The sequence below is a fragment of the Dama dama genome, chromosome 21 (genome assembly GCF_033118175.1).
Source record: "Dama dama isolate Ldn47 chromosome 21, ASM3311817v1, whole genome shotgun sequence".
Taxonomy (NCBI): Eukaryota; Metazoa; Chordata; class Mammalia; order Artiodactyla; family Cervidae; genus Dama; species Dama dama.
Genome location: NC_083701.1, coordinates 17,018,722 through 17,043,951, shown reverse-complemented (window position 1 = coordinate 17,043,951; position 25,230 = coordinate 17,018,722). Strand labels below are relative to the sequence as shown.

General features: G+C 36.4%; 1 protein-coding gene across 2 annotated transcripts in view; it reads right to left on the bottom strand.

The window, feature by feature from the left end:
- Positions 1-1,760: 1,760 nt before the first annotated feature.
- ATAD2 (ATPase family AAA domain containing 2) overlaps positions 1,761-25,230 on the bottom strand; it is a 65,405-nt gene continuing 41,935 nt past the window's right edge. The window contains exons 17-28 of one of the 2 annotated variants that reach the window (XM_061123258.1): positions 24,998-25,130; positions 24,471-24,657; positions 23,602-23,787; positions 16,814-16,949; positions 11,515-11,711; positions 10,832-10,991; positions 8,606-8,728; positions 8,344-8,487; positions 6,636-7,028; positions 4,574-4,707; positions 3,586-3,714; positions 1,761-2,597 (exon numbers count right to left, since the gene is read on the bottom strand). In XM_061123258.1, coding sequence (XP_060979241.1) covers positions 2,553-2,597; positions 3,586-3,714; positions 4,574-4,707; positions 6,636-7,028; positions 8,344-8,487; positions 8,606-8,728; positions 10,832-10,991; positions 11,515-11,711; positions 16,814-16,949; positions 23,602-23,787; positions 24,471-24,657; positions 24,998-25,130 — 1,967 coding nt within the window. In that variant the 3' untranslated portion in view covers positions 1,761-2,552. The remainder of the gene's footprint in view (positions 2,598-3,585; positions 3,715-4,573; positions 4,708-6,635; positions 7,029-8,343; positions 8,488-8,605; positions 8,729-10,831; positions 10,992-11,514; positions 11,712-16,813; positions 16,950-23,601; positions 23,788-24,470; positions 24,658-24,997; positions 25,131-25,230) is intronic. The other variant, XM_061123259.1, reaches the window with a different exon arrangement.

Sequence of the window (25,230 nt, the reverse complement as noted above, 5' to 3'; positions counted from 1 at the left end):
TTTTATACATGGTGTGGGGTAGATGTCCAACCTCATCCCTTGGCATGTGAATACTGCTTTCCCAGCACCGTCGGTTGAAGACACTATTTTCTTCCCATTGAATGGTCTGGTGCGCCACTGTTAGAATCAACTGACCACAGATATACGCTTCTCTCTGAACTCTCAACTCTACTCCGTTGATCTGTATGTCGATCCTTTATGCCAATACCACACTGTCTTATTAATGTAACTTCCTGTAAAGTTTAGAATAAAAAAGTACCAGTCTTCCAACTTCCTCTTCTTTTTTCAAGATTGTTTTGGCTGTTCAGGGTCCCCTGCAGTTTCATTATGAATTTTGGATTGACTTTCCCATTTCTGCAAAAAGGCCATTGGGATTTTGAAAGGTATTGCATGGAATCTGCAGACTGTTTTGGGAAATACCATCATTTTAACATTAAGTCTTCCAATACAGGAGTACAGGATCTCTTTCCATTTACTTAGGTCTTATTTAATTTCTTTCAGCAACATTTTGTAGTTACCAGTGTACAAGTTTGCACCTCCTTGGTTAAATTTATTCCTGTCTTACTGACTTAGACGCTATTGTAAATGGAATTTATTTCTTAGTTTCCCTTTTTGCATCATTTGTTGCTAGTATACAGAAATACAACAGATTTCTATGTTGATCTTCTATCCTGCAACTTTGCCAAACTTATTAGCTCTAACCAATATTTTGTGGATACTTTAGGGTTTTCCATATGTAAGATAACCTGTGAATATAGTTTTACTTCTTCCTTTTAAATTTGGATGTCTTCTGTTTCTTTTTCCTGTCCAAATTACTGATTATACTTTTATATATAAGTGTATATATATATTTATATATAATAGCCTGATTGTATATAAATCTATAAAATACATATAAATTTACATATAATATATAAAATATAATACATAAACATAATATTTATAATATATTATAAAATATAATATAAAATATATATTTTATATATCATAAAACAAAATATATTATATAATATAAAATTATATATAAATATATATATATAATATAAAAATTTATATATATAATAGCCTGATTATACTTTTAAGCAAAAAAAAAAAAAAAAAAGAGAGAGAAAGACATTCTAGGTTTGCAATTTCAGCATCGTTTTGAAAGCCTACATAGCAATGTAGATATATTATTGTCCAAGTGTATACACAGTATGTCATGCAAAGGACAGGAGCAGATTAGTCTTTGTAACTAAAGAATATATACATTCCAGTGTCAACAGCATTTTAAATTATGCACAGTAATAAAACAGATTTTTGCACTTGTTTCGCACTGAATTATTTTTAGGATATTATAAAATAATTAAGAAATAGAACTGAGAAGCAATTTTTACCTTTACAATTTATTACAGAAGCTATACATACAAAATAAAATCCTAGTTACAAAAGATGAATCTAGAATAAGTTACAATAAATTTCACTAAAAATGAAGACGTGTGTGTGTGTGTGAGAATCCAGGAATATACATACACTTAAATATTTTCAGTGACTAGTATTCCATTATGCATTACAATAGACAGTATCTACTAATTAAGGTATCTGAAATACTGAGTTTTAGAAGGCTTTAAATAAAATATCCAGATAAAACAACAACAAAAAGCAGTTTAGCTCAGAAACTGTATTAGAATCCAGAATCTCTCACAAGATCATTATCCCCTATTACCCTCAAAAGAAGTTTTGCAAAGTAATACTAGAATGTCTCAAAGAAAAAGAAAATGGGGGAGGGGGAGAAACGCATGATGGTGAATGCTTTTATTGCTTTAAGAAATGCATTTTTGGTATCATTAATACAAAATTCATAATATTTACACATATAATTGTATACAAAAGGCATCTATAGAATACAACCTAAGGATATAAATAGCTTTCATATATAAAAATTTTGCATTGTTAAAAAGATATTTAACAAAGTAGTCGTTAATACATTTGTTGTATGTATAACCATAAAAGTAAAACAAAAAATTTAAAATTTTTTATTAATCCAAATTAAATGATAAAAAATGTTTATCTAAAAAGCATTAATTTTGATAGTCAAGTACAGAACTGTGGTTCACCTAGAAGTTATTCAGGGGACCTCCTGCAAATCATGACTCAAGCATGAGCTTTTAAGTGAATCTGCAGAGGATGCTAAAGGCAGAAACGATGGCAAAGACACAGTGGTTAACTAGTTTCTATCTAGTCTGACACAATAAACTATTTTTAGGAAGGATAAAATTAAAAGTGCTTAAAATAAAAACTATCAGTGTCACTAATTACTCCTAAATTTCCATAAACATTAATTATCAAAATAAACTTTATTAGGAGTTGGCCACACTTTACTGATAATAATAGCAATAGTATTACTACAATGACTTGTTCAATCAAAAATTTATCAGTTATCTCTGTAATTTATCTTACACATGTATATAAATACTAGAAAAGTTTAAATATTTTTAATTACTATTTTACTCCTTTCCTTAGAGATTCAGGATTTCATCTTGAAAAAATAAAAAATACTTGGTACCATGACATCATGATCTGGAACAACTGAAGTTTTCTACTTCTTGCTCCATTTTCTAGATAAAGGATAGGAGGGAAAAACAGTAAGTTTCAATGCAGAAAACACTAAAGAACATCACTCCACTGCTGGTTTTCTTTCGAAGCGAACAACCTTAAGGACATCATTACCCATGTATATTAACTGAGAGAGAAACAAATTTTGCTCAGTATTTATGGCTATCACATAGACTGTTAACACTGATGGGACTTCATTATTTAAATCCCTTTTGAATTAAAGTCTGAGATGCTTCCATCTTACATTAAATTATATAGTTATTAACCAAGGCACTGGTGTACTTACAGATATTAACAGTTTATAGTACTACTGTTACATATATTTATGCTATATAGATATCACAGTATACTTTACTAGATATACTAAATACTACATATATTACATACTAGTAGGTATATAGTAGGTACGAGTTATGAGTTACATGTGTGTATATATATATATGAAATACTATATAGGTATCAGTCAATATCTATTTTTTAAACATCAGTACTCAAATATCTACTATAGTAGCTCAGACGGTAAAGAATCCACCTAGCAGAGCGGGAGACCTGGGTTCGATCCCTGGGCTGGGAAGATCCCCTGGAGGAGAGCATGGCAACCCACTCCAGCATTCTTGCCTGGAGAATCTCATGGATGAGGAGCCTGGCAGGCTACAGTCCATGGGGTCACCAAGAGTCGGACACGACTGAGTGACTAAGCACACACATCCACTATAAAGCATATTAAATAAAGACAAATAGGCCTAACTTCAGTCTATCTTAAAAATGAGCTATATATCTTCATTCATACACACACAAAACAGATTTTTCATAGTTTATAGATACTACAGTGTTCCACTCCTTATTAAAGAAACACAAGCTAATTTAGGTGCTAGATTTTTAAAAGTACAAAACATGGTTGTACCTAGAAATAATTCATGATCCCACACATTAAAAAATGGCATTTAGAAATTTTTATAATCAGTTAATTTCTCATATAGATGAGTTTACCTGAATAAGTGCTGTTTTGTCATAATCCCTGCGATGCTGATAAATACACTGGCTGATTACAGCATATAAATTTTCCAACTGAAAAATATTGTATTCTTGACTTTTTTTAACAACAATCTTCAAAAGATTCTAAAAGAAAATATAAGTGTTTACATATATGAGAGAAATTCCCAGAGACATTTAATTTTGAAGATTTAGGGACATTTTTTAGCATATAAGCTACAGAGAAGGCAGATCAAGTCATCTGATAAGACACTGCAGTCTCTAACAGTGATTCTGACATGCAACTGCAAAGTACCTTTATCAACATTCTATGACTCTGGCCTCTCATCCTAAAACTACAGCTGAGGAGGTTGCCAATTTCAATTACAGCCATCAATCTCTTCAGACAAGTTAAAAAATAATCTCAAACTAGACTAACAAGAAAAAAGGCACTTTTGTACAATATTTTATGTCACTATGATTAATATATGCTAGAATTAATTGTTATGTGAAACAAAAAGAGACAGGACATAAATGATGAACTACTGCACCACTTCAGGGCTCTTTTCTTCAAAAAAGGTTTTCCATCTGATCCGGGTTTTTTCTCATGACTGAAACGGACCTACTGAATTTCTGTGATTCCTCAAGTCTGGTCCTATCATCATGATATTCCATTGCCTTGTAGTCAACAAAAACATGCAATCATGGTTAAGTAAAAACCAACTAAATTGGTCATAGGTATGGTCATACAAACGATGTATGGGATAAGTGGTACAGACAAGTATTGATATGTTGAAAACAGTAATGCTAATACACTAGTCATCTTCAATCACTGCCTTAATGAAAGTTACCAAGTTTCATTGATAACGTCAAGCTATACCAAGTTTATCTTTCTATAAAATATATTTATTGCAAGCCAAATTGAAATAATGTACTATTACAATCCCGCTTTTGGTGAGCTGTTTCTAATTCAACAATGGAAGCACTGTGACTTTAATTCACATACTTTCAGTCGCTCATGGTCCACAGCAAGTGAGGGTGCAGGCTGAGAAAGAATTGCCAAAGCCTTTTCAACACTGATGAGCTGCTGTTGCTCCACTTGGGAACGTCTAGCTCGAGTCATTCGCAGAACACACATTTCTAGAATGAAAAAATAACTATTTGTTTGTTTCACAGACATTTTATAATGCCTAAAATAAACATTAGGCTGATTAAGTAGCAGGGTATATTTACTTAAACACAAATCCCTGTTCTCATTTATTAACTCTACTGTAAGATTAAGATGCTACCATTTACACACTCAAAAATGAAGGACCGGGAATTGCCTGGCAGTCCAGTGGTAAGGTGGAGAAGGAAATTCAACTTACTCCAATATTCTTGCCTGGAGAAACCCATGGACAGAGGAGCCTAGCAGGCTATAGTCCATAGGGTCACAAAGACTGAGCATGCATGTATGTAAGCCAATGCTTAGGACTCTGAGCTTCCCCTGCAGGGGGCAGAGGTTCAGTCCCTAGTCACTGGGATTGAACTAAGATTCCTACATGCTGTGTAGCACGTTAAAAAAAAAAAAAAAATGAAGGATATTTAAGAGCTGGAAGGGGCTTCAGGACGGACTACTACACATAAGCTAACCTGGCCTACCGCCACAATTCAAGTTTTATCAGAACACCACCACACCCACTTCACAGTAAGTGTGTCAATATGGCTTTTCCAGCAGGATTGAGTAGCTGTGACTATCTGGCCCTTCATCCCTGATCTAGAACAATCTACTTAACTAAGAGGCCAAAAAACAAGGCCAAAGAAAGGTGAAGAGGTTTTTCTAAGGTCAACATACCTAACTGTTCTAAGAGCCAGGACAAGAACCCAAATCTCCTGACAAGTGGTGCCTGGTCTCACTAAATAGTGTTCTTTTAGAAAAGATAATGATAAATGAAAAATAAATGCTGAACCTAAATAGAACATACAAAATTTTACAGTCAGAGGATTAACATTTTAAATATTCACACTCAAAAGGATATATCCTAAACCATTCTAAGATTACTCAAATACACTAGAACTCATTTCAAGGAAGTCCTCGAAAAAGATTAACCTCCAGCATATAAGCCACTGAAGGAAACCAGTCTCATTAACTTAGTCAATACTTGTTTTTGACCAAAACAAATTTTTGACCTTGTTACCCTTCTTTTTGCTTTGTAAGACTAAATGTTTGGCTTTTCCAAAAACCAAACAAATCTAAGGCCAAAGGTTCAAGAAGATGTCGACAGAAGACAATTCTAAATGAAAATCTTTGGGAGTAGGACCATTAGAATAAATACAGTATAAATGATCTGGGATTTCACCTACAATAGGGATAGAGGAATGATGGGGGTGAGTAACAGTTGTTTCACATCACTCAGCAAGAAATCACAGGAAACTGCTTATCCTGCTTAAAATGAGAGGGTATCCTGCCAGGTTTTAAAAATTGTATAGCCAAGCACTTTGCTACATGCTTTAGATGGATTACTTTATTCAATCTTCAGAATATCTTATTACCCAGCACTATCTACCCCCAATCTCACAAATGAGAAAACTGAGGTTGATGGGGCAAGAATCTTAACCAAGGTCACAAGCTACTACGCAGTGGACTAGAGGCTCATATCCAGGTCTGTTTGATGCTATCTTGTGCTTTTTAAAAAAATGTTTTAGTTATTTGGCTGCGCCAGGTCTTAGTTATGGCATGTGGGATCTTTCAGTTGTGGCATATGGGATCAGTTTCCTGTCCTGGGATCAAACCGGGGTTGCCTGTGTTGGGAACACAGTTTCAGCCACTGGACCATCAGGGAAGTCCCACTATAGTGTGCTTTTAACCACAGTCATTTACTGTTATTTAATAAAATAATGATATCTTATTACTATTTAATACTAATAATTTAATCTTATTATTATTTAATAAAATAATGCCACCTTCCCTAATTAACTCTTGTACTCTGAAAGACAAGGAAAAAGAGTAAACTGAGATGCAATTAACTGTTAAAGAACCTTGAATGAAACATCTTTTAAAATTAGTAAGTTGCCTCACTGAGACTTACCTTTTGCTTCATTTTCATCAGAAATGTCTACTATCCGAGAGCTAGAAGCATCTCCATTACAAGCAATCTTATCTTTCCTCAATTCTGTACATGCTGTAGTCTTTCCAGATTCTTCAGGTTCATTCTCAATACAAGTACATGAATTCTTATTTCCCAATTCTATTTTGCTTTCAGAGGCATTTTGCTGCTTTTCATTTTCTTCCATTGAAGATTCCCCTGTGTTTCCAGTCTCATTGTGGTCTACACTTGTATCTTGATATTCCTCTGTATCACTCTCAATTCTGTCACCTGTGACATTTTGGCTGTCATCTTTTGCTTGTGAGATCTTCCTTCGTTTTGTTATGGTGCCCAAGTACCACTTTGATTTTTTGCGGATTTTTCTCTTCAACTGAGCTTCAAAGAATTTAAGAAAGAGAGTAAGAGAACACTCAACAACTTTTTAAAGTCTAAGTTAAGTGGAGGAAAAAATACCTCCTGAGATATTAAGAGGAAAATCTGAGATATCACCACAGTATGGTATGGCTGGAATAGATTAACAAAAGTAGTACTGTGAGAAGGCAGAAAGTGGGCAATGACCTGTCATTCTAAGGAATCTGGATTTTATCCTGAATAATTTTTTTAAAAAGTTCAGTAATTTTAAGGAGAGCAAAGGCATGAGTTTTTTTTCTTTAATTAATTTATTTTTTAATTGAAGGATAATTGCTTTACAGAATTTTGTTGTTTTCTGTCAAACATGAAATCAGCCATAGGTATACATATATCCCCATCCTCTTGAACCTCCCTTCCATCTCAGGAAACTCAAGCAATGGTATGAATTTTTTAATGCACATATTGCAAAAGTAATTTCGGCAGTAATATGAGGAATGAACCGAAGAAAGGGCAAGACTAAAAACAGCCTACACGTATCGAGTGCTTACCATGAAGTAGGAACTCTTCTCAGGCCTTCTTATGTGCTGACTCATTGAAATTCCACTTTAACCTGATCAGGTGTGCTACCAGTCCTCAACATCATTTTATAGATGAAGAAACTATGGTACACAGATATTAAAAATTCTGCCTGGACACAGTATAACCACTCTGCAATCTCATGTTTGGGAGCGTCATCCATAGTGTTGTATTTACTTGAAGTGTAATAATTCTCACTTCTGTATAATAATCCATATTTTTCCATTCTACTGTTGATCGGCATTAGTTGGGCTAGTATGAATAGTCTCTATAAACATTCTGTTTAAAAGCACTGAGGAATTATGGCACCCAAATCTGGGAAAACAGATGAATAGCTGGGAGGCTAAGAAGCTGAGGACAGTCTGATATTCACAGAGTTTTAAAAGCAAAAACTGGAAGTAGGAGCCTGCCAAGGAAGAGGCCTTAGGAAACCCACAGAATCTGGGTGGGTACTCTGTGGAGTTATACCCTAAGAATAAAGAGGGAACAGGAAATAGACTAGGATTATAGGAAGCAAAAATCAGTTTCACATCAAGTCAACCCACAATTAGACTGTAAACTGAAAGGTGAACTGGGATGGCAAATGGTACCTCACTGCAAGCATGGATTTATTTAAAGAATGCAAAGTTGCCTTAATATAAATGAAATCAATGTAATGAGTGGCATCAATATGGACAAAGGAAACTGAGGGAGAAAAGTAAACAGCATCAGAAAAGAATAAAGGCTAGAGTTTCCTAAGTAAAAATCACCCAAGGGCACTTACCAGGAGTGCTGCAAGCCACAGGAGCACTGGGCGTCTTTGGCTTTTCACTCTGCTCTGGATCTGATTTTTTATCACCAGCAGGAGTGGAATTTTGCTTTGGCATTACATGGTAGTAAGATGGGGCATATCTGGAAGAGCTACAACCTTATAAATAGATATGCAGAATATCAAATAAAATTTTCAGATATAAAAATTACATGGAGAATTATGAGTACTCAATATATTTAAAGCATCTTTTTCTGATGTCAAATCATTTTTCTACCTCTTTTCTTTCTAGATTCCTGAATTTCTTCACAAAGCTGCTCAAAGTCTTCATCAAGTTCTTCTTTAATTATTGCATAAGCAGTATCTCTTAAAGCACAGGCTCTATGCCTAATAAGACGATCTATAGAATAAAGAAAGAATTTTAAACTGGTTTCCTTTTAATAATTTAACAAAAATTAATTTTACATGTTGGGCTAAGATTACAGCCATTACAATTTGTTTTTTACTTCCACCATGAATAGTAAAAGTTACTGGAACTGTGTTATTTCTGGTTTTGATGCTCATCTAATTCTGGACATTTGATTCCACACAGCAAACTAAACCCAATTTCATTGTCCTGTCCTACTAAACCCCTTTGAGACACCAGGGAAAATGTAAGAATCAGTCAACAGCAAAACTAAACAACAATACGATGACACAAAAACAGCAAGGAAGGCTATCAGTGTCATGAGTGAACTGGGGATGTAAAACAATTTTGGAAGAGATACAGAGGATGTTATGACACTGACTTGAGAAACTAAACAAAGACAATGAAACAGCAGCACTACACAGGAAGCACTGGAAAAACTCCTAAACTGAGTCTAAGCGCCATGAACGGGAATACGTCTCAAGGTAAAGGCAGATCAGAAGTGAAGGTAAATTTGCTTGAACAGCTGATCAGTGCCCCTCGCAGGGCAGGCTGCTGCAGCATTCACACAACATTCAGTTCACAGTAGAGAGGAAGGGCTGTTACAGCAGAAGGGACGCTGCCAGGGGCTTCTAACAAGACCTGAAGAAAGGCCGGGCCAAGTTCATTCAGGGCAGCAGCCTTGGCGCCAGGTGGGAACCTGTCAGGATGCATATTCTCCAGTCCTGAATCTAAAGAATCAAAACCTGCAGAGGTGAGGCCCGGCCAGCTGCACCTTAGCATGTCCTGAAGGAGATGCTGGTGCTACCTCAAGTGTGAACACCACTGCCCAGAAGTAATTTTACATTTGTCAGAATGGTCAGAACGGGAAACAGCAGCAGTATGACTGCAAGGAAACAGAATAAGCCCACTTCCTCCAGGAGAAGCTTCCTTCTTTCTACAATTAAGGGGTTTTCCCAACTTGGCAGCCTGTTGCCCACTGCTTCCTCCAGAACTCTGAACTGTGGCACAGAGCCTAGGGAAGGTAGGATAGAAGACTGCTAAGGGAAGAACAGTGGGCTTTTGAATCGTTGGGTAAAGTCTCAGTGATAAAAATCAATCTAATTTTTAAGCACGACAAATTTAAAAACAGAATGCCAGTGTTACAGAGTCAACACAGAAAACAGAAATATTGAAAAAAATTATCCACCAAGACAGTTGAGGATAGGGCATTCATAAAGAAACTAAGAAAAAGAACCTGAAAGTATTTTTTGGAAATCAGTAAGTTTATAACAAATATATAGATATTTGAATATATCATTATACATATAAACAAATCTATCACCTAAAAATCTCTTACTTTATACATTTTATTTAATAGCCTGCGTAGGTGAGGTAGATTGTGGATGCATTCTATGCATAGAAAAGGTCTGGAAAGATAGCCTTAAACTTAACAGCATCCACCTTTGGAGATAGGGCTTCCCTTGTAGCTCAGGCGGTAAAGAATCTGCCTGCAGTGCAGGAGACCTGGGATTGATTCCTGGGTTGGGAAGATCCCTGGAGAAGGAAATGGCAACCCACTCCAGTATCATTGCCTGGTAAACCTCATGGACACAGGAGCCTAGTGGGCTGCAGTCCATGGGGTTGCAAAGAATCGGGCATGACTGAGCAACTAACATTTACTTACACTTACCTTAGGAGAAAGGAAATGGGGGACTTAGTCTGTTAGCAAGTATAACACTACTTTGTTGTAATAAAAACTGTAATGGTCTTAACTAAAAAAATCCTTTCAAACTTATTACAAAGAGTTTTTATTTTCCTATTTTGAGAAAGAACATTGACAAACAAAAAAAAACAAGCTAAATTGTTAGGCAATTTTGTGTTTCATTAGAGGTTGTATCATATAATTGTTTGGGAGTGAAAGAAACTTGCACCCAAATTCTACCCTTGCCATTTCCTGGGAGTATGACCTTGTTGAGGACTGAATGGCACTGTGAACGTAAAATGCTTCTAATACAGCACCAAGTATGAAATCACCCTTCACTAAGTGTTAGCAGCCCTCATTCCACTCCCTGAGGTTAAAAAAACCAAGCCAAACCAAACCCACTAGATGCTCACCTCCAGGATCTCTATCTGGATTGTATTCTAAAGCATTACTACAGATCAGATCAATATCACTCAAATAGTCTTTCACAGTTAGATACTTGTGGAGATCAATTTTACTGATTACAGATGAAAGGTCCATTGGTTGCTTTATTACGGTGACATAATCGGGAACCTAAAATTCAAACAAATGACCAAATCACAAACACTGAACACTGAAAAATTTGAGTCAAGTTTTTCTGCCAGGCAAAACAGGAGAAAATATATACGTAAGAGATAATGAAAATATATTAATGTGAAACTCTGTATTTAAGGTGGCTTTTGTTTTGTATTCATTCTCATTCTTGGGCACCTATATCTCCAGTAACACCTTAAGCCTCTTTGCTCATCCAAATGCCACCCACCCTTCAATGCCAACTTAGGACCGCATTCTTTACTGTGAAGGTCACAGGAATGTCACGTAGCATTAAGACCTTCTCAAGTTACTTCTAGAACATTTGAGTTGGGCAAAGTTAATTGTCTATGCTCTGCAGGAAAGGAAAACGCCTTACATAACTCTTGAAGCCTCTATGTGCTGAGAACACTACTTGATGCTTCCAAATAAGAAAGCAAGTTCAGAGTGTACAGAGGGACGCACATAAAACTATTCAAATATTCTCTAAGTCTGAAGCATTCTGATCCAAAGACTAAATTAATACCTCATCAGGGTCAACAGGTTTAGTAAATATTCTGAATCGCTTGTCAATAGCAAGCCTATGTGTAACATTTCTTAAAAAAATCCTCAGTTCTCTAAATGTATCTTCCTCTTGCTCTTCTAGTCGTTTCAGTTCTTCTGCTGTCAGTGGTCTTGGCTCAGGTGGTGGTGCCACAGGGAGTACCTCCAGGGCCTGCAAAACTTTACGTGAATGGAAGTTAGTTACTGCTCTCCCACCAGATCAAGGGTGACAAAATTCAGTACACCAAGCAGACAAGCTTTCAGGAATTATCCTCCTCCTATCTGTCAGGAACCAGGGGATTTGGAATACTAAGTGCTACCATAATCTCACCCTCTACATCTCCTCCAGCAGTAACTGGCAGTTTGTAACTGGGAATGTGAATTGCTGAGTCACTATCATTTTAAAATCATTTAAGAGGCTATTAAAATCTTGAAAATGCCTATTTCCAGGACAAGAATATCCTAATTACTAAAAATGTCATCCTCAAGAAGGCAGAGTAGAAGGACGTATACTCATCTCCTCCTGCAAGAGCACCAAAATCGCAACTAGCTGTTGAACAACCACTGACAGGATGATTCTGGAACCACCAAAAAAAGATACCACATGTTCAAACACAAAGAAGTTGAAACAAGATGGTAGGAGGGGGCACAAACACAAATAAAATCAAATCCTGTACCTTCCAGGTAGGCAACCCACAATCTGGAGAACAACAATACCAAAGAATTTCTCCTACTGTTGTGAAGGTTCTGAGTCTCATGTCAGGCCTCCCAACTTGAGAATCCAGCAAAAGGATGGGGGATCCCAAGGGAATCTGACTTTGATGGCCAGCGGGATTTGATTACAAGACTTTCACAGGACTGGGAAAAACAGACTCCACTCTTGGAGGGCATGAACAAAATCTTGTGAATACCAAGATCCAGGAGAAAGGAGCAGTAACTCCACAGGAGATTGAACCAGACCTACCTGCTAGTGTTAAGAGTGTCTCCTGTGGAGGTATGGGTGGGCCATGGCTTGGGGTCCCTGGCAGTAGCAGTCCTGGAAGGGGCCCCTTGGCCTAAGTCCTACTGAAGGTCGCCATTAACCCTACCAGAGAGCGCATAGACCCCAGGGCTAGGTCACCTCAGGTCAAACAACTAACAAGGAGGGAGCACAATACCACTCATCAGTGGATAATTGGATTAGTTTTACTGAGCACAGTCCTGCCCATCAGAGCAAGACTCAGTTTTCCCCACCACCACTCCCTCCCGTCGGGAATCTTATACAAGCCTCTTAGCCTCCTCCACCAGAGGGCAGACAGAAGAAGCAAGAAGAACCACAATCCCACAGTAGCTGGAACCAAAACCACACTACAGAAAGTTAACCAGGATGAAAAAGCAGAGAGTTTTGTCCCAGATGAAGGGACACGGTAAGACCGCAGAAAAACATCCAAATAAAGTGGAAATTGGCAACCTTCCAGAAAAAGAATTCAGAATAAGTATAATGATGATGATCCAGAATCTCGGAAAAAGAATGGAGAGAAAGATTGAGAAGATGCAAGAAAGACCTAGAAGAACTAAAGAAGAAACAGAAGAACAATTCCTACTGCTACAGAAGGAATCAACAGCAGAATAACTGAGACAAAAGAATGGCTAAGACCTGGAGGACCTAAGAATGGAGGACAGATGATGGAAATCACTGCCACAGAACAGAATAGAAAAAAGAACAACAAAAAAAATGAAGGCAGCCTTAGAGACCTCTGGGACAGCACTGAACACACCAACATTCACATTATACAGGTCCTAGGAGAAGAGAGAGAAAGGACCCAAGAAAATATCTGAAGAAATAACAGCTGAAAAATTCTCTAACATGGGAAAGGAAATAGTCAACTAAGTCCAGGAAGCAGAGAGTCCCAGGCAGGATAAACCCAAGGAGGAACACACCAAGACACATAGTAATCAAAATGATGAAAATTAAAGACAAAGATAAAATATTAAAAGCAACAAGGGAGAAACGACAAATAACATACAAGGGAACTCCTACAGCCTACCAGCTGATTTCTCAACAGAAATTCTACGAGCCAGAAGGGAATGGCGTGATATATTTAAAGTGATGAAAGGGAAGAACCTACAACCAAGGATACTCTACACAGCAAGACTCTCACTCAGATTTGATGGAGAAATCAAATGCTTTCCAGACATGCACAAGTTAAGAGAACTCAGCGCCACCAAACCAGCTTTACAACAAAACTAAAGGAACTTTTCTAGGCAGGAAACACAAGAGAAGGAGAAGACCTACACAAAATAAACCCCAAACAACTAAGAAAATGGTAACAGGGTCACACATATTGATGATTACCTTAACTGTAAATGGATTAAATGCACCAACCAAAAGACACAGAGTGGCTGGGCAGATCAGAACATGTGCATACATGCACTTTCACTTACCACTTATCACTCTACTTAATCCCTAAATTGTATGAAATTATTTTAAAGTGTTAGGTTAATCCTTTATGGCTTGCAACTGCAATTATCTTTTATTTTTTGTCTGGCTCTTGACTGTGAAAACTGATAAACATCTTTTACTATTATGGTTATGTACTATTATTCCCTTAATACTATTGTATCAAGATTGGTCAACAGAAAATAACAGAATTCTGTATCACTAAATTGACCACTTTAATAGAAAAACCTGTAACTACTTTTTAATATCCAGATGCGTAACAGAATTACCTTAGAATTTTTTGAAAAATACAAATGCCCAGTTATTGCTATTCTTCTCTGAAGCTATAGATGTGCTTCTAATGAGCAGCCACGTTTAAAAACAACTGGACTATGTGATGATTTTATTTATCTAATTTTACTTCTTCTATTTCATATTCAGTGTTCCCATTTCATTTAGTTATGTTCTCCAATTTCTCCATCTCTGTTTTTGTTGTTGTTATTCCTTCTCAGGGCTTCCCTGGTGGCTCAGAGGTTAAAGTGTCTGCTCGCAATGCGGGAGACCTGGGTTCGATCCCTGGGTCAGGAAGATCCCCTGGAGAAGGAAATGGCAACCCACTCCAGTATTCTTGCCTGTAGAATCCCATAGACAGAGGAACCTGGTGGGCTACAGTCCCTGGGGTCGCAAAGAGTCGGACACAACTGAGCGACTTCACTTCACGTCATTCTTTCTCAAGCCTTTATCAAGTGTAGTAGAAAAGCTTTTGTATACACACATATATAGTATATATTTTAGAGAATTTATGAATTTTTGCCTAGAAAAAAGTTTACGACAATTTGATTCCACTTGTTTCACTTAGTATGAACAGAATGCCAGATTTCCAATTTATATTCACTCAAAACTTTGATACAGTTCCATGCAGTTTAGTATCTAGTATTACTGCTAAAAGCCCAGAAAATTAATTATCTTAGTGATTTAAAAAAAAAAACTGAATGAGGCTTGAAACATCTAATCCAATTCTGAGACTATAAAGAAATACTATGTTGTAAAAAAAAAGACAAAAACCAGTAAATTAACATGTGATACAGTATTACTAACTACAGATTTTGTTCAAATTTCACAAAATTTCATGCTAGTGTCCATTATTTGTTTTCATATCTTATTTTAAGACTCCACATTGTATTTAACTGCATTGAGCAGCTTCAGCTGCATGCAACAAATTCTGGTAAGTTCTCTTTTTGTCTTTATTCTATTACAAATATTTTGTAATTTTCCTTGTTATGGCTTCTTAGATATACCCATCATTTAAAAGTAGACATTTAATTTCCAAATACACGTGATTCTGTTTAAAGTATCTTTAATACTAATTTCTCATTAAAATGCTTTCTTCTCTGCAATCACCCTCTGTGTTTTTTTCAGCCTAACTTTATTGAGGCTTTTGATGGCTAAGTTGAAGATCTCTCTTGGTACATGTCACATCACACTTGAAAGTATTTTCAAATATCTTTTGATACTGATCTCTAACATAATTCCACAGTGTTAAGAAAACAGACTCTGTATGATTTCAATACCTTTAGACCATGAAATTTTTGCACCTTGTTTTATGTCCCTGCATATGTTCCAATGTCTCATAGTTTACAGTCTATGGGAACCTGAACAGAATTTGTATCTTATCATTGTGTGAAAACTGTATAAATCTTCATTATGCTGACAGTGCTTTTCAGGTCTACTATATCCTTCTACTTCTCTGTATATTCATTCTATTAGCTTTTGAGAGTTTGATATTGAAACTCCAATTAAAACTCTTAATTTACCTACTCAAAAAAAAAATAATTGTATATATAATGGAACTCTATGTAACTATTCATAACCTTGTTTTGTATTTTCCAAGTTTCCTGTAAATGTGTTATCATACTTCCAAAATTTAAAAATATTAAAATAAAAAAAATTGAATTTCCCTGTGTGCATGGGAGGAAGTCATTTCAACTAGTTAATTTTTTAGCTAATGAAAAATTGTGGTATGTTTCAAATAGGACAAAAGTTTGAGTTTGTTTAAACAGAAACGCACTAATAATTACTCAGGATAAAAAAAGGAATATGAGAGTGCTGCCCCCGTAAGTTGGCAATTTATTAAGGTAGTAAGAGATAATTATAACATCACCACAATGTCATATCAGTAGTATGAAAAAAGTACAGAACATCATAAAGGTAGTCAATTAATTCTGTCTGATGTTAAGGAAGGAAAACATAAATTATACTAGAAGGAAAAGTAGTTCCATAGACAGAGACAAGGTTGAGGACAGACGCATTACTGACAGAGAACAAGCATGAATTAAATTATGAAAAGACACAAATATGCACTGAATGGTTTAAAGACAGAGTGCTTTGTAAGGAAAAAGACGGAAGAGAGCAAAGTATCAAAGACGGACTTGGAAAGACAGACTGGGGCTATACTATGAATTCCAGCCCAAATTCCACAATGATTAGGATTATACTATGAAAGGCCTTGTATGCTTTAAGAACTTTAGTCTATTTTAATGGGAAATACAAGGAAATATAGGTAAGAGGTATCAACCTTAGAAGCTTCCCTGGTGGCTCAGGTAGTAAAAAATCTTCCTGCAAAGCAGAAGACCCGGGTTTGATTCCTGGGTCAGAAAGATTCCCTGCAGAAAGGAATGTCTATCCACTCCAGAATTCTTGTCTACAGAATTCCATGGACAAAGGAGCTTAGCGGGCTACAGTTCATGGGGTCACAGAGTTGGACACAACTGAGTGACTATTAGAAGATGGCAATGTCATTAACTGATATTTCATTTCCACTTTCTCAAAATGATTATATATTAACTTTGATACAGAAACTAACCTGCTTTCTTTTTGGATATAGGAGGCTTAGCAGCTTGCTTCAGAATTAAATCTTCAAAAAACTGTGTCCGTTCTTCTTTACTAGGTAACTGGACATTAAAAATTTCTCCATAGTCACGGATAAATAATTCTTGTACCTTAAAAAAAAAAACCACATGCATTATATATATATATGTGTGTGTGTGTATATATATATGTTTGTATACACATACAATGTATCAATCATTCAATGCAACAGTAGATTATTGTAATGATAATCTAAGTTGTGTAATGAGTAATTTCTTAAATCTTTTACTTATACTGAACTTACGTATACATCACATATGCAGTGGATAAGGAACTAAAACCATGGGGTCTTCTTTAGAACTCAAGACTCCAAACCATAATTCATACAGTAACTGATACGGTGATATTTTACTTAAAGGGTTTTGTAGTCATGTATGGATGGGAGAGTTGGACTATAAAGAAAGCTGAGTGCTGAAGAATTGATGCTTTTGAATTGTGGTGTTGGAGAAGACTCTTCAGAGTCCCTTGGACAGCAAGGAGATCAAACCCGTCCATCCTAAAGGAAATCAGTCCTGAATATTCATTGGAAGGACTGATGTTGAAGCTGAAACTCCAATACTTTGGCCATCTGGTGTGAAGAACTGACCCGGAAAAAAACCTGAAGCTGGAAAAGGTTGAAGGTGGAAGGAGACGGGGACGACAGAGGATGATGAGATGGTTGGATGGCATCACCAACTCAATAGACATGAGTTGAGTAAACTCTGGGAGTTGGTGATGGACAGTGAGGCCTGGAGTGCTGCAGTCCATGGGGTTGCAAAGAGTCCGAGAGTGACTCAAATGAACTGAGATCAATTAATTCACTTTCACAACCCAAAGTGAGATATGAGAATGAGTGGTTGTTCAGTAAGAATAAAGGCTGGAAAATAGTAAGAACTGGTAAAAAATATGGAGAAATTAGATCTCCTGAGCCAGTAGGAATTAAAAGGGTGCAGCCACGGTGGAAAACAGTACGCTGGTCCTTCAAAAAAGTTAAACACAGAATTACCATGTAACCCAGTATACATATCCAAAAAAATGGAAGAAAAAAAATAAAAGACTCAAGAGGTACTTGCATAGCAATAACCATAGCAGGATTATTCAGGAGTTAGGCACGAGGTAAAGACAACTCAAATGTTCATCATCAGATGAGCAGATAAACAAAATGTGGTACAGACATATAACGGAATATTATTCAGCCTAAAAAGGAATGAAATTTGAACACAGGCTACAACAGATGAACACTGAAAACACTATGCTAAGGGAAATAAGCCAGTCACAAAAGGAAAGATATTTTATGTATTATTTCTATGCTGTATCTCTGTTCTTTCACTGTTACAAGTTTTAACAGACATAACTTTAAGCTTTTTTTTTTTTCTACCAAACTGTAAAGTTAATCAACATCTACATACCAGATCTGAAGGTGTTTTTACTTCCTGATTCTCCTTCACGATGTCCTTCTTGCCTGCCATTCTGAGTTCAGAAGCAAGGTCAACGTAGTTTCACATAACTTAAAAAAATGTTACTTGTTGGCAACTTCCTTCCTTGGATATCTGAGTGACCCAAGATCTTAAAGGTAACTTAAATACATTTTTGTGTATTTAGTGTCTATCATATTGATTGCATCAGGCTTAAAGAGTATTCTGTTCGAGAAACCTGAGGCAATATTTTTCCTCTTCCTCAAAAAAAAGTTAACAAGCACAATTTTGTGACAAGTTTTACTGTTTTCTTTGTGCACTGCTTCTTATATGCCACTTATGCAAAAAAAAAAAAAGAAAGAAAAAAAACAACAAAAAATCCAAGAGAAGAAATTGTCTTTTAATAATTCTTTCAGTCAGAGGTTTGTGGGTAATAGTTTCTTAGGCACTATATGGTCAAAAATATATTTTGCTCTTTCACTCAAATGCTAACTTTGTTGGGAAGAAAATTACAGATTCAAAATTACTTTCCTTTTAACTTTGAAAATATTGCTCAGTTGCCTCCATAGTAGCTGGTGTTACCAGTGAAAATGTAGAAGCAATTTGATTTTCAGTCCTTTCTAGTAATGTTTTATTCTCTGGGAAGATTTTTAGCTTTTCTCTGTATTTTTGATGTTCTAAAATTTTATCTAGATATGGTTCTTTCTATATCCATCAGTTAGAACAGGGGACCTTTTAAATCTGAAGATTATGGTGTTCTTTAATTCTATGAAATGTTGTATTATTTGACTGTTTTTTTCTTCTACATTTCTTTTCTCTGCCCATAAATCCCATTAAATAGATGTTAGACTTGAATCTATCATCTCCTCTATTTCCTTTAATTTTTTCCTCACTTTTAAAATCTCTGTCCTATTGTATTATGTAAGAATTCTTGATATCATGATCCCTCATCTTGCTAATTCACTCTTCATCTGTGTCTTTCTAGCCCTGCAGGGTTTTATATTTGGGAGGTGCTACTTCATTTGTAATGTCTTCAAAATGGTTCTTTTCCATAACAATCTGTTGCTGATGCATGGATATAATTTTCTATCACACTGTCCTTCCTCAAATGCTTATTCATAAATTATCTCTGCCTTTCAAATATGACTGTTCATAGATGCTTTTCCTGTTTATTCTAGTTTCTATTTTCAGTGATTATTAAAGAAGGTAGGCTAAATTAGAAACAGAATGTGCCCGTAATTTGTTTCCTGGACACAGGGTCTTCCCATTCCTCCCATTCAGTGCCTAAAGGTAAGTTACTGCCCTGCCACACTAGTCCGTGGTCCACCTTCACCGATCTACCTGATGACAAACTCTGCCAACTACTATCTGGAATGGCCAGAAGTAAAGAAAGCCAAAAACCACAAAGTTGTTCAAGGACTCTCTTAATTCCCTCCAGGCACTGATCTAGGGCTAGAAATCACTCCCATTTTTCAAAGCAGCCCTTTGATGCACATACTCTGAAATGTGGTTACCCACATCCATCTAATCCTCACTGCTTGTGTTTCACAATTCACCCTAGTTTCTAATCTATTACTGACATTCTTTCTCATTTTTTCATGAGTTGTTAGGGTCTACATACATACAGGTGCATACAGGTACTCTGACTGCAATTTCGAGATGGACAAATTGTAATACATAGTACTTCTCATACATACTACAGTCCAATGCTACATATACAATATCACTAGCTCACCAAGGACAACAGAGACTACATAAGGCTCAAAGCAGACTTGCTTATTTGTATCCATAAAGACTATTCATTTTATGAAACCAGCAATTCTGGTCCAGTCCCCTTTTCATCCTTCAGGACAGGGTGATGCTGGGCTACTCAACCCAGTTTACAATGACATACTTAGGAAATATTATCATAAAAAAGAAGAAACTACAGCAAAAAAAAAAAAAAAAAAAGCCGAAACATTTTAAGTAGTTTCCACATTCTTGATAAAGTTATGCCAGATTAAACTGATTATGGCTTTTCAACCTCCCTGCTGCTGCTAAGTCGCTTCAGTCGTGTCCGACTCTGCGACGCCATAGACGGCAGCCCACCAGGCTCCCCCGTCCCTGGGATTCTCCAGGTAAGAACACTGGAGTGGGTTGCCATTTCCTTCTCCAATGTGTGAAAGTGAAAAGTGAAAATGAAGTCACTCAGTCGTGTCTGACTCTTAGCGACCCCATGGACTGCAGCCCAGCAGGCTCCTCCGTCCCTGGGATTCTCCAGGCAAGAGCACTGGAGTTGGTTGCCATTTCCTTCTCCGTTCAACCTCCCTCCATCCATATAAAGTTCAGCTAGTCTCCCTTATTACGAAGAGTATAAACTTAATTTGTTTTAAACCTTGAAATAATGTTTTTAATTGACAGTGAGTACAATACATAAATGGTTAATGTGGCTACTAAATAGCAAGTCTCCTTTACTCTGTTAATCAGAACACTGCTAGAGTACTTAATTCATTCTGGGTACAGCCTTTCAAAAGGAATATAAAGAGAAAGACATTCAGGCGAGTGACTAGAATTTTGAAGAAACTAAAAATATGTGTGATGTGCAGCAGAGCTTGCTGTTGTCACAGTTCATGTTCTCTTCCTTTTGGGCCCAGTGCTATGTCATATTCCCTGGTCTCCCTTGCAGTTAGGTATGGCTATGTGAGGTTCAGCCGATGGAACGTGAAAGGAAATGTGTATCACTTTCAGACCAGGCACAAGAAAGGGCCAATCCTTCCAGCTGGGTGGAATGAAAACAATCTGGAGAGCCACGTGATCAAAATGAGCATGCTCTCCCAGTCTGAATGTCTGGAATGACTGCATGGGGGAGGGTACACCCATCACTCCAGTCATTTACCTGATATTGTAAGTGAGCAAGAAATAAACTTCCATTGTATTTAAGAATCCTAAGAAGTATATCTTATAATAGAAGAACTGTTTAGTGTGAAGAAGCCTGGGTTAAAGTGAGGAAATAGAAATGAATACAAAAGCATGTTCAAACATACAAAGAGCTTGTCATGATGAAGACAGATTAGACAAATTCTCTATTGTACCTGGGAAACAAATGGAGATTAAGAAATGGAAGCCTCTCAAAATAAGCTGATTTTTTTAGGAGTCAGAACAAAATGAATTGTAAAGGTGTTATTACACAAAAGATAGAATTTAGGGTCCAGAACTAGGTGATTAAATTAGAAACTTTTAAGGACTCTTACCACCCTAAGAGGACTTCCTTGGTGGCTAAAGCATCTGCCTACAATGAGGGAGACCTGGGTTCAATCCCTGGGTGGGGAAGATCCCCTGGAGAAAGAAATGACAAACCACTCCAGTACTCTTGCCTCGAGAATCCCACGGATGGAGGAGCCTGGTGGGCTACAGTCCATGGGGTCACAAAGAGTCGGACACAACTAAGTAACTTCACTTTCACCACCCTAAGAATCTAGACTTAACATACACTTAATATTCATTTCCCAATTTATTCAGTTTTTAGTTGAATAATTCACAACTACTAAAGCTGGGAACATAACCTGGTCCTTTGATAGCTCCCTGGCATCAATCCCTTCTTGGCCCTTCACTCCCTCTGCCCTAGTCACTCCAGACTTTCTGTGATTTTTCTAACACATCAGACTCATTTTTGCTTTGGGGCTTTTATACTTGCAAAGGCAAGAAACCTTTGTCCCTCAGATACCCAAATGGGCCACTACTTAACCTTTTCCAGGTATTTTCTCAAATGCCATCTTCTTAGTGAGGCCAACCCAGCAAATTTAACACTGTGACCATACCACACTCTTTTGGCACTGCTTAGCTACATTTTTCTCCATAGCAATAGGTTAGTATTGTATTTTATCTTTGTTTGTCTTTTCCCAACTAAAATGTAAGCCCTAGGAGGATATAGATTTTTGTCTAAATTGCTCAGTGCTATATTTCCAATGCCTATAACCATGTCTATTGTAGAATAAGTGCTCAAAAGTATTTTCAGGTTAAACATTTGAATTTATCTTTCTACTAGTGTTCTAAAAACTGTACATCAATTCTGTTAAAGGTATGGAAAAACCACACACACACACTCACACAAAGAAGCCTACAATATGCTTATTATGTACTCTGGGGATAGGAAAGTGGAAAAAAAGTCCCTGACTTCACATATTAAACATTCTGCTAGGAGAGACAGAGTCAAACAAATTAATATGTTATGCCAAGTAGCGACAAAGACAAACCAGAGGGGTGGGATGAGGGTGGGCGGGAGGCTTAAAAGGTAAAGGATATATGTATACATATCGCGGATTCATGTTGTTGTACAGCAGAAACTAACACAACACTGAAAAGCAATTATACTCCAATTGAAAAATAAACAAACTAATTGGAAAAAAAAAGCAGAGTAAGGGAAAAGACAGTGATGGGCAGAGGTGCTCCTGCCACAGGAGAACAGTGTTATAAGCAGAAACAGAACAAACCTGGTCACTGGTAGTTGTCGAAATTGGTACAAATTTGAACGACAGTAATTTGGTACTATTAAAAATGTCAAGTGTGCATACCCTTCAAATAAGCTACAATTATTCTGCTTTTAGGAATGCATGTTAAAAAAATCCACATGGTAATGTTTATATGATTTAAAACCCCAAAATGCTCACTGTAGCAGTTTAACAGAAAAAAATTAGAAAATAGCTGAAATCTTATCAATAAGGATTTGGATAAATAAAATTATGGTATACCAATACAACAGCAAAGGCTATGGTGCTCTTAAAATAAATAAGACGTATTAAAAAAACACATAAGACACAGAAAGCAAGTTATGGAATAGTAATGTATCATATTCCATTTAGAGAAAAAAAATTTATAAAGTGGTCTCACTATGTGTGCTAAGTCACTGCAGCCATGTCCTACTCTGTGCGACCCTTTGGACTATAGCCCGGCAGGCTCCTCTGTCCATGGGATTCTCCAGGCAAAAACAGTGGAGAGGGTTGCCATGCTCTCCTCCAGGGGATTTTCCTGACCCAGGAATCGAACCTACATCTCTCACGTCTCCTGCACTGGCAGGCAGGTTCCTTACCACTAGCGCCACCTGGTCTCACTATACATATACACATATCCACAACAAGTGCTGACACATGTGCTGCCCAACACACACATGTATCAAATAGCTAGCAATGGTATCTTTAACAGGAAAACTTTTCCTTATAATTTTATTCACCTCTTCAGCACTTGAATTTTTTTCCCATAAATTCTTATTATAATGTTTCTGAATATCTCTTTTAAAAATATAATGATTATGAATATCCCATTCTAAAGCATAATGATTTCTCCCACAAATTACCTCTTCTGGTAGAGTGGAATGGGGTTTGTCAGAAGTGGCAAGTAGTAAAACTGGAGCAAAAGAAGGAATATTCTGTAATAATGTGGTAAACGTGGCTTTGAGTGTTGGTCCAACTATTTCCCACCACAAGTGAATGTGAGGAACATACACTATACTTGGTGCTGTTCTCTTAGCTTCACGAATCACCTAGTAGAGAGAGAAAACAATTACATACACTTATAGAGTCAGCACATTAGCAGTGTGCTTTTTAAATCTGGAACAATTTAACTTCCAAGAACTGTCATATAAAACCCTTAAGTTTAAAAAATGCTTCCCCCAATCCCACCATCTTGTTTTTAAATGTTTTCATAAAAGTTTCATTTTTAGAAAAACATAATTGCTTCAAGGAATTAGAAAACAGCTCAAGAAATCTAAAAGACTTTTCTGTTATGGCAACCAAGGTTAAATATAAAAATACATAAAACACTTTTACAAACTTTTAATATAACTATAGCAAAAACAGAAGCAGTAGAATATTTGCATACTTTTTGCATAGCCATCACTGTTTTAAGTACTTCACTCATTTAATTCTCACAACAGTCATGTAAGTAAAGTATTGATTTTTCCATTTTGCAAATGGGAAAAATGGTGCAGAGAGATTTAATAAACTTTCCCAAGTCTATATGAGGTGGAATTAAGAGGTGGAAAAGGATTTAAAGTCATACTTTTTAATAACTAAGCAGTTAGGCATGGTTCTAATTTGAAAACCTGACGTCAGAAATCAGAAAGACCAAAAAAACACAGTACAAAAAGAATGAAGCAATTCTAGACTTTGTCTCTGGAAGACTACTTCACCTTACAGCTTATTTGTCTGGGCAACAATGAATTACCTGGGCACATGTTTCTTCAGGAGATGTAGCACTGACTCCAAAAAGAACAGGAATGTCTAAAGTGTATACTGCAAATTTTTCCAAAGCATGGATGACAGCTGGTGCTAAATGAGAACCTTGCCCAAATCCTGGTTCGCCCACTATCAGCATTCTTGGTCGAAAAGACATAGGTTGATAACAAGCATTTCTAAAAGAAATGAGTAATAACCTATGTTTTAGGAAAAAAAGTTCAAATTTCTCTCCCAATTATCAATTATGAACTTTTATAAGCCAAAAGTTTTGACAATATGGCCAGTCAATCATAGCAGCATGGTTCATGTGGTTTTCGGAAACAATCGAACTTTACAGATTTTTAGGAATACTTTATAGTTTCTAACATCATGACAACTGTAACAAAATATTTTCTAATATCTTAATTAAAAAAAAGGAAATTAGCTGGCATCCTTTATCTTCTCAAGCATGATTTCATTTAGTTTTAGGGAATTCACACAAGAATGAATATATATAAATTTTCAAGGGAAACGTACCTATTCAAATGAAGAAAATTAAAATTTTCTTTTGCCTTATTAAAGGATTTTTGAGAAAGTCCATTTTCGTATACTGATGGAACATCATCATCACTGTATACCAAGTCACTTTCTAAGAGAGGACAAGAAATATCTGTGAAGCAAGCAAAAAAGTGGACATTAGTAGCTTTTCTCAATTATAAAGTGGATCTTCACATAATGCTTCAGTTAGCAACTCCAATGAGATTTTTTTT